This window comes from Arachis hypogaea, chromosome 2 (assembly GCF_003086295.3).
Source record: "Arachis hypogaea cultivar Tifrunner chromosome 2, arahy.Tifrunner.gnm2.J5K5, whole genome shotgun sequence".
NCBI lineage: Eukaryota > Viridiplantae > Streptophyta > Magnoliopsida > Fabales > Fabaceae > Arachis > Arachis hypogaea.
The window spans coordinates 99,588,595-99,599,304 of NC_092037.1; the positions used below are offsets into that span (position 1 = coordinate 99,588,595).

Here is a 10,710-nt window from a genome sequence, read left to right on the forward strand (position 1 = left end):
ACACGACGCGGTCTTTCCATTCGGGTTGGGACACTTGCGTACGCGAGTAGGATGCCGCATACGCAGACGCCCAAATTTTGACTTGTGCGTACGCGGGACAGAGGTTCGGGTACGCGAGATCCCTGTTTTACTGAAAAATTATTTTCTTCACTTTTTAAGGGTTCTCTAACTTTCTAAACTTCTTTAATTACCGTTTAAGGGTACTATCTAGTAAATAGGCCCTAAGACTAAAAGAGATGATTCAGTGAATTAAATTGGTAAATTTCTATATGAGTTTAGAAGACAGAAACTTAGGTTTCTGTAGTTGTGGGTGAACGGGTGAAGTGCTATATTGGTGATGACTTTGAGAACTTGAGAGTTGATCATAACTTGTGAAATCAAGGACTAATGATGGTTATAACGAGTCTAGGACTTGGAGAGAAATGAGTATGGTTAATGAGACTGATAACTTGAGTTTGGTTCTGATTGAGAGGCAATATGAAAGTGGTAAGAGTGTGTTGGGCACTATATCCCTGGATAATGTGAGATCTGTGGCTGAGTATCCCACTCGCATCCTTTTGATTCACAATAGTGAGTCGGGCACTATATCCCTAGGGGTACCCATTTATGTTCGTGATCAAATGCGACCCTCATGGGAATGTGTCGGATTGACAGTTGAACTGACAATGTGATATCACAGCCAATAGGACAGGCATTCATCATGTGCATTTACTATGTGGTTGTTTGCTTTGTTTACTTGCCTATATTGCCTAAGTGTATAACATGCTTACTTGCTTCCTGATTTACTTGCTATACATGATTATTACTTGTGTATTACTTGTTTGCATATACTTGTGTATGTTATTGGGGTTGAGGAGGCTTGGTAGGTGGTGGCGATGGAATCGCATGGAGGTTAGGCTAGCGAAGACTGTGGGATAGCAATGTAAATGTTAGTTTAGAAATTTTCTAAGTTAGATGACTCATTTAAGGACTTTGTTAAATTGTTTTATAAGCTTGAAACTTATGTTTGATGTGAAATTTTAGGGTTGTTTCTGGCGTTCCGGAACCTTATATCTTACATTACTGTGCACTATTACCATACTGAGAACCTCCGATTCTCATACCATATGTTGTTGTTGTTTTTCAAATGCAGGTCGTAATCCACTTCGGCGAGTTGCGAGATGATGACGGAGTGGAGGATCTTTTATCACCTTTTGTATTTTGATTATTTTGTTGTAATACTCTCTCTTTTGTATCTTAGACCTTGTTTCATTAGAGGCTTATTTGAGAGACAAGTTGCATATGCTATTTAACTTTTTAAAAACTCTGTATTGTTTGTATATCACTAGTCGGCCTAAACTCCGCGTGTTACGACTAGAGCTCTTTTGACCATTATACTTATATATAACTATCTTGATTATTACTGTATTATGTTGTATCTTGTTCCTTTATGCTTTTAGTTAATCGTATGAACGCTTTGTGCTTTTCTATCTCTGTTTTGAGCTTTATTTCTTCTTTGGGATTCTCGTATTATAAATTCCTTATATATCTACTATTGTATAAGCTTTAGAATTGTTGTAGCACTTTGTTATCCTTTACTTTACGGTATGATGTAAGGCTTAGGGTAATAGCTGTTACACCTAAGGTTTGATGTCCACAGGAGAATTATGGTTGAACAAGAGATGGAGCTTTTTGTGGAGGTTCGTGATGTTGGTGGTGGTGGTTCTGGCAGCTCGAATTTTGTCCAAGATGACCCACCTCTTGCACTATGCTAGTCCAATGGTAGACATGACCTTGACGGTGAGGAGTCTGATGAAGAGTACGTTGCCAGTAGCCACAAAAGTGGCTCTTCTGAGGATGATGACGAGGATAAGTTTATACCAAAAACTCCCATCGGTGGATTAGTTTGATACATTTTGTCTACTCTACAACCAATCAGGAGTTATCAACTGTACCCAGTCACTGCCATACTTTGGATTTGGACGCGATGCACGAGGTAACTCCATTTTCTAATATGGGAGCGGATGATTACAACACCGATGGTGGTGTGGAGTTTAGGGTTGGTCACAGATTTAGAAGTAGAGAGGCAGTACTGCAAGGCATGAAGAATTACGGCATTCGAAGAAGTGTCGAGTACCAAGTTGTGGAGTCGGATCGATTAAAATACCATGTGCGTTGCCTTTAATTTACTGATGGTTGTCCTTGGAGTCTCCATATCGTCCTCTGACAGAATCTCGAATACTGGTAAGTGTTACAATATTTTAATGCATGATCTTATTTGTCATTCTTATTTTAGTTATAATATCATTCGATTATATTTTAAATCGTTAGGGAGGTGCGTAACTTCGACAGACTACACACGTGTTTAGTCTCTACCATGTCTCAAGATCATCGACAGTTGGACATCCTAGGTAGGAGTAGGCGAGGTTTCTGTTTAAAAATAAAACTTCTTAAAAACTTGGATTTCAAACTAAGTTCTCTGGCATATTTAAATTTAAAATTAAAAATATAAAATTTGATGCAGAGAAATAACATAACGTAATAACATGGATAAACAATAATTAATAAATTTCTTTTATTTATTTAAAAAATCTAATAAACAGTTAATCAATAAATTAAATTAAGTTAATTAGTAAATTAACTTTTATTATAAGTAAATTCAACACCCAGCAAATGTTAATAACTTGTCAACTAACCTATTTTATGTTACCTAAAGATAATCCATTCTACTCATGTTTAAAAACACTAAATCTATAAAAGTACCATAATTATAATCACATACGCTTATTAATTTAAAAGATAAAAACACACTAACTTCGAAGTCGATCGCTCCCGCAATGTGCCAACTATCATTCAAGCGGTTGATATCGGGGTCCCGTGTGTCGGTGCACACCATAACGTCCTAACAACTCAAAAATATCAAAAAAACTTTCAAGAAAGAGAGAAATGAAGGTTAAAGGAGATGGAAAGTGGATCAAGAGGCACTACGAACGAGTTATATTTATAGCCGCACCTTAGCTTTATCTCGTTTACACGTATCTCGTTCACTTTATAAATAAAATAAGATACGTGTCATAACACATAATACGTAAACATGAGTTTGTATTTTATCTTATTTACATTATAAATGAGATAAGCATGTTATGAAAATCGATAAAAACTCTTCAAATTACTTATTTTTGTAAATAAAATATTTATTTTATTTATTTAAAAAAATCATAAAATGAAAAACACTTGGACTATAAATAAAATGGACAAAATCCAAAACTTAAGAATATTAAGACTTATCAGTTATCACATAACTATCAAAGAATAAATAAAATCTTAAATTTTATCTAAACCTAAATAACATGGCCTAGATAAACACCTTCAATTTTAATGAATAAAGTATATCCAGTCCAAAAAACTCAAAAAAATAAATGTTTTTTCAATGATTAAAAAAATGAAGAAAAAGATTGGCAGACTGCAGCAGAGACAATCATATTGTTAGAAAGCAATAATATTTTAATTAATATACATATTGATCTGATTTGATAATATCTTAGTATAACTTGGATTAGTACATATTGATTTTTTTTATTGGATTTTATCAATACGTTTAGATTTTATTTTTTAACAAAATATGCAAATTTTCAAATATCTCAATATATAGTATAAAATTATTCTATTATATTATGCCAATTTAGTATTATTTCTATGATTTTCCACTTATTTTCAGCTAGAATTTTAACATATACTTTTATTCATCAATCACCATGCTTGTTTCGGACAATAGTTTCTGTCAGTTGTCGTGACTATTATTTTAGAATTATAAGTTTTATTTTGCCGTAAGAAATTTCTCATCCCCAAATATTGCAATTTTCATTATGTTGAGGAACTCTTAGGCAGCAAAATATTGAGGAAACTGAATTAAATAAATAAAAGCAAAAGTTCTATTTCTATATGTGCATAGGTTCGTTCCTAACTCAAGCGACAAGTGCAATGCACAAACATGTCTCTTCTTTTTTCTCTCAAATTAATTAATGCTTGAAATTAAAAAAACAAAAAAGAAAAGCTTATTTCAACTGGTTCCAAAATACACCATGCATAGTGCAGCAACCATATCATCAATTTGTTCAAGAAATCAGTTCTTTCAGGTCATTTCAGAGTTTATCGTTTATTATGTGTATGTGGAATTATTAGGACATAATAAAATAATAATGTCTCTAGCTAGAGAGGGATGCGGGTGAAATTTTCAAACTTATTAAAACTAGCCCAAATTTTCCATCTATTTTATCCATATTAGTGACAATAATGATGTAGTATAATACCAAGGTGTCCTTCTACTTCTTACGAAGGAAATCTTGTTCCAGTATTAGATATTGAAATCCAATCAACCTTATTGCAGCTAGGGAATGAAATGAAATCTGCACCCAAAGCATATGATTTGTTTTTCAATTTAATTTTTGCACTACAACAATGCTACACAACCAAACTTGTGTCTGAATGAGGTGCCAAAATTATAGTAAAAGATTGAGAGTAAGAAAAAAAAATTAGAAAATGGAGAAAGAAAGCAGAGTTCAAGGAATTGAAAGCATAAAAAAGAGAAAACCGAATTGAATTGTCCATTTACTGAATGAGAATGAATTATAATTATAATTTTACCTCAATAAATTAATAACACTGATTCTTAATCACCAACCTGCAGCACTATACTGTAAGCCATAGAAAATGGAAGAGTGATGCAGATTTGAATGATTAAAAGGTGATTTTATAAAATGATCGCATGATTTGCAGAGAACATATGCAGATGGTAGAATTTTTCACTATAAACAAATACAAGTTACAAATACCAATTCAAGCCAATACAAAAAAACAAATTTCTCAAACGGCACTATAGCTTTTTTTAGATATTCTCACACCCTACCTCTCTTGCCTTTTTCATAACAGAAATTGATTCTCACTTTCTAAGCTCTCTCTTTCGTATAAACAGAATAACTCATATCAGCTCTCCTAAAATACAATGAAACGATGAAGGCATGAAAAATCTTAAGAAAAAAAAAAGATAATTGTTCAGTGTAAATAAAAATATAAAACTAAGTTTGTCCTTCCTTTTTTCTTTGAAAATTTTGTAAGCATTCTGCCTATTTTTGACAGGTTGCTCCAACTGTATCCATATCATGGAAGGTAATCTTGTTGCATTTTGATTGGTCTATCTGTCCTTGCAAAATTATGTTTTTCATCATCCATTTCTTCTTTTGATTTTGTACGAGGATGATGTCTTCCATGAATTCTGCTTTTGAATTGATGCAGAGACTGCACCTGATCTGATTTGTTTGGGATTCATTGTTCCTCCATCATTCTTGCCCAGATTCCTTTGGTCTCCTAATTAGGCTTAATCCAAGTTTGCTCCGATTCGTCTCTTGCTACGCCAAAACAAACACATTAGAACAACTCATACAATTTTTGCTTAGTGCATAGTCATCACAAGGTTAATTAATTTCTTAATTCAACAGAAGTTAATACTAAGATAGTAAACAGCATACCAAACCAACGAGGGCCACGAGCAAGCAAGCAAGAGCAACACCAAGAAATGTAATGAAAGGCCTTAGATTTGGGTGAGTCAAGGGGTGGTGCAAAAGTAGCTGACACAAATAACAATAAAAAGAAGAAAAACCATTAATGACAAAGGCAAAAGTGGAAAGTAGAAGATTTCATCATTATCAAGGGTTTATCCTTGAATTAACAAAACCATAACCTTCTAATAAACATTCTATGTTGTATGTGGTTTATATAGAGCATTATGGCCAAAATCCCCTAACAGTAATAGCCACATAATACTATTCAAAACTTACTCAAAAGACATGCCTCAGAATTCATTTCTTCCTTAAGTTGAGGAATACTGTTTTGAGATCACCATACCAGCCACTCAACCTTGCTTTCAACATTATTTGCTCCAAATAACCAAGTTTTACCATGCTCTCAAGTAGGGTAAAGAAAAGGGTAAAAAAGCAACAATCTAAGAATTTTGTGGAAAATTGGAAAAAATACACGAGATAAATTTAATGCTTGTGCTTTTTTTATTATGATCACAGTAAAATAGGCTGTACCATGGGCATGATGATTGTCTTGTACATACTTCAATGTAGCAAAAGGAAAAGCCTTATTCACAATGGTTATAAAAAGGTGCATGAGAAAGTATATTGTACAAGAAAATAGTCACAAGAGTAATGCAGTGCAGGATTATACCACTCAAGCTTGAAGTTCCTGCCTGAGACAACAAAGTTCAAGTATATACATAGCTCCTTGTCCATGTACTCAACCAGCAAATAATTAGTACATAGAAAACTTTTAAGATCATCTGCATTAAGAAAATTGAAACGAATAACTCAATTGTTCTACAAGATCTTTATTTAAGCATGCCCAAAGATTTCCTATGCTTGTTTAATGCAGATTTGAAACATGAGACTTTGAAGAGTATAGAATGATAAGAGCATTTTTAATGTTAAGATTGTTCTTTAATGGCAATTAATTCTCCAGGAATCCTTCAACAGAATAAAGCAAATGTTACTTTAAATCCAAATAGATACTCATCCTTACAAGATTGGAGGCGCAGCACCCAAATGCAATAAATTGACAAGTCCCAGAAGAATCAATATATGTTCCTATACATGAAGAAAGAAAGAAGAAATAATAAAAAAAAGGGTAAACGGTTAAATGGGGGGTATTCCAAAATTGAGATTGTATCCTAAAAAAAGTTAACAGTTTTGTGATACTATATGTTGGGGAAAGTAGGCATTGACTAGATTGGTGATTAAGAGTGTTAAAAGAGAGGATTGGGTTTTGTATTTACCTCAAAAAAGAGTAGGATACATTATTGAAATAAAAGTAAGATTATGTAGGAGAGAATGAATATGATGTTGGAGAAGATGAAGAAGTGGGTTTGGAATATAGAGAGATAGCAAAAGAGTTACCTGTTTTAAGATGTTGAGTCTTTGCGAATCCATTTCCCATCAACTTGAATGCGGGGGATGTGGGAAATGGATGGCCAAATGTGGGGGTCCTTCCTCTCTATGCCTTCACCCAACAATGGACATGCTCTGATTATGAGTTCCCTTAAAGAGGCAGGCAGCCTTAATATGTTCTCCAGCTTAGGGCAGCCTGAAATTAATAGGTCTCGGAGGGACTGTGACTGTGACAGATCCAGAGATGTCAAATTTTCACATCTTTCAATTGTCAGATCATCGAGATTCGGGAACGCTGGAAATGCGATGGATGTAAGCGAATCACAGCTGTTGTTTATTGTAAGACTCGTTAGTGAGTCATGTTGTTGGTGTTGCATTGGGAATTCTACATTCTTGCAATCGTATATGCGCAACTCTTTCAACGAAGGGGGCAAAGAATCCCCTGCAAATGATACCACTGATGAGCAATTTGAGATACTTAACACCGTGAGAGAGTTTGGTTGGGTGTGGGTCATGGCCATGGCCTCAAACAGAGAATCCACAAGCTGCTTTCCTTCGATTCTTAGTCGTTGCAGTGAAAGTGGTAGGTCCCGCATTCTTGCTTCCTGGTTGCCAAATATTCTTAATTCGCGAATGATGGGAGCTCTTGGCAGATAACAACCAAGCTCCTCGCATCCTGAAATGTGGAGTAATTTCAAAGAGGGAAGGAAAGTGGGCAAATCTCCTCTTAACTTAGGACAGTACTTTATAACAAGCGTCTCAAGTTTCGGAAATGGTGCATCATCATCATCATCACATTCATATGACTTCCATTCCTCCCAGCAACTCATTTGATAGAATGTGAGATATTTAAGGGATCGGAAGGGTGTCTCCTGATGCTGATGAGTTCCATCACCCTTATAAAATGACCCACCAATCTTCTTCACCTTCTTGAACCCTGAAATGAGTAGCCTCTCCAGAGAGGGTAACTGTCCAAGTGAAGGAACCACCCAACAATTCCTGCATCCACTCAGCTCCAACCAAGTCATGTTGTGGTAATAAGACTGCCCTACCCAATCCGGAAACATTGTACCTCTGTAACCCCATAAGCTTAGCCTCTTCAAGTCTTTGTGAGGACGTAATTTGTCAAGTACATCTTTTTCAATTTGGGAATCAACCAAATCACTATCTTCATCGGATGACCACATTAAATGTAAAGTACTCAGATGGATTTTTTCATCCATCCTTGCATTTGATGCTTCAACACTACTATTTACATTCTCTAATTTCTCAATACTCAATAGCCCACGAAGATGTGTTAGTTCTCCCAATTCCCCAACTCCATTCTCTTCTTGCTTCCCCACCATATACTTACATAAAAGTTGCAAATCTTTTAATTTGCTCATCTTTTTTGGCATCTCTTCTAAATCAGTGCCCACAATATCAAGATGACGCAGATTCACAAGATTTTGCATGTTGGAGGGAAGCTTTTTAAGTTTTTTACAGTTTCTCAACTTCAATGTTTGTAAATTGTACAAATTATTCAAGGACTTGGGCAATGTCACCACAAGTGTGTTAGAGAGATTCAAATAACGCAAGTGGATCAATTCACCAATTGATTCGGGCAATATATCAATTTTAAATGATGTAAATGACAAAACACGTAAGCGCTTCAACTGTGCTAGTATGCGACAAGTATCAATTCCCTCTCTGTATAAATATGCCTTGATTGGAAACAGGGTCCTCACATGACTTAAACTCTTACATGCTTCCAACATCTTCCGGACTGAATTATTGTCGTCGAGATCATATGACAAATGACGAGCTTTAGTATCATGTTGGGCTACATTCTCGTGTTCAGAGATTCTAACAAAGAACTTTTCACCATAGAATGTCGCTAGATCATGCATGAGATCGTGCATCACAAATGAATCTTCATAACCATTCTTTGAAGGTTGAAAGAATGATCGTGCAGCTAAATCATTGAAGTATTTATATCCAACATCTTCTAAAATACTTCCACTCTTTGGTTGTTGCAAAAGATCTTCAGCCATCCACAACAATATCAATTCACCTCTATTGAATTCATAATCTTTGGGATATAAAGAACAATAGACAAAGCAGCGTTTTAAGTGTGAAGGGAGATAATAATAGCTTATTCTCAATGCAGGAAGAATCCCACACTCATCTTCAGAAAACTCCCAAATCTCACTCACCAAAACATCTTCCCAGTCGCTTACATTATCCTTGCTTCTCAACAAGCCCCCAAGTGATTGAGCAGCCAAAGGCAGTCCTTTGCACTTCTCAACAATTTTTCTACCAACTTTTTCCAAAGCCAAACGATCTCTGGATTCAGTAGGGAAAAATGCATGATTTGCAAACACAGACCAGCACTGTTCATCATCCAACAAACTCAAATTGTGAACTGGAATTGTTTTCACCATAGAAGCAACAGCATCAATGCGGGTTGTTACAAGAATCTTACCTCCCTGACTTCCACACTGGAAGGCACGTAGAAAAGTTTTCCAATCATCATAATGATTGGTCCACATGTCATCCAGAACAACCAAAAATCTCCTCCCTGTTACCTGAGTCCTTAAACGTTGTTGAACTGAATCTAAATCATTCATGTTGCAAGAACCAGAAGTAGCTTTTTCCACTACAGTCTTTGTCAACTTAAGAACATCAAATACTTCACCAACACAAACCCATGCTTTAACATTAAACTTTTGCTGCACTTGGTCATCATTGTAAACCAATTGAGCCAAAGTAGTTTTTCCTATTCCGGCCATACCCACAATGGGGATGACAGTCACAGGTGATTCAGCATGACGAGTATCATCTAACAGCAATTTGATTATCTTCTCCTTGTCTTCGTCCCGACCAAATATGTCAGAACTTAAAACGAGAGATGTGGATGGAGTTCTCCATGACGACATGTCCACCTTGGCGCACTCTTTCAGACGATGACGATTTTTCTTTGCTACAACAGACTCTAGTGTACCAACTATTTTTTCCATGCCACCACTACCTTCAATATATGAATCAACAAGAGAAGAACAGGAAGAAGAGATACCTGGATCTCTTAGAGTGGTGGGGATAGCGGCCTTAGTGAAGAGCTCATCGACCAAATCATCAGCCTTATAGAGAGCATCTTGGAGATCAAGAAGCCACTTCTTCACTTTCTTATTAGTGAACTGCCTCTGCTCAGCATCATCAAGAACAGGTCCAGCCTCATACAGACTTTTCTCTAACCTTCCAAGCAAGATGTTCCTTTCCAGGAATGAGTCGTCTTCTTCAAGTATTAGAGAAAGCTTCTCCAAAATAGCATCAACAAAGGAAGTGAGATAAGCTCCACCATCAAGTTTTGCAGCCATGATGGGATCTCAAGTGCAGCGGATGCGATCACAACAAAGAAAGAAAGATGAAGGATGAGGGAAGAAGGGTTCACAGTTTGCAATGTACTCTCTGGATTTTCTGAAACAGGAGCTAAGCAAGGGAAGTGTTTGATTTGTGTGGTGACTAAAATTGACTTGATCAATGATCAGCTTTATGGTCTTCGCCTCTTAGTAAAAAAAGGAATATATGCCACTTGAGTTGAGGCTCATTGGCATCTTTTCATGTTATTTTAAATAAGGAAAAGTATATGGGACAAGCAGTTTTGTTGAATTTTGGCCAGCATGTAATCAGCAGAGGAAGGTGAGCCATTAGATGAAATTTCACACCAATCTCACACCATCAAATCATCATTGATGGCTAGTTGATGGCTAACAATTACAAAAATTGCTGGCCCCTAACATTACTCTTT

At 35.8% G+C, this 10,710-nt stretch overlaps 1 protein-coding gene across 14 annotated transcripts; it reads right to left on the reverse strand.

Moving 5' to 3' along the window:
- Window positions 1-4,763: 4,763 nt before the first annotated feature.
- Window positions 4,764-10,501, reverse strand: LOC112756417 (putative disease resistance RPP13-like protein 1). Of its 14 annotated transcripts, none has more exons than XM_072206371.1 (7): window positions 6,933-10,501; window positions 6,559-6,623; window positions 6,208-6,319; window positions 6,069-6,120; window positions 5,814-5,939; window positions 5,505-5,603; window positions 4,764-5,380 (listed from the first exon to the last, which is right to left on the reverse strand). In XM_072206371.1, exon 1 carries the CDS (start codon window positions 10,277-10,279, stop codon window positions 6,938-6,940), a length of 3,342 nt encoding a protein of 1,113 aa, XP_072062472.1. In that variant the 5' UTR covers window positions 10,280-10,501; the 3' UTR covers window positions 4,764-5,380; window positions 5,505-5,603; window positions 5,814-5,939; window positions 6,069-6,120; window positions 6,208-6,319; window positions 6,559-6,623; window positions 6,933-6,937. The 14 variants fall into 14 exon arrangements, with proteins under 14 accessions (XP_072062472.1, XP_072062462.1, XP_072062469.1 ...); XM_072206361.1 differs by having other exon boundaries at window positions 4,764-5,384; XM_072206368.1 differs by lacking the exon at window positions 6,069-6,120.
- Between the last annotated feature and the right edge of the window lie 209 nt (window positions 10,502-10,710).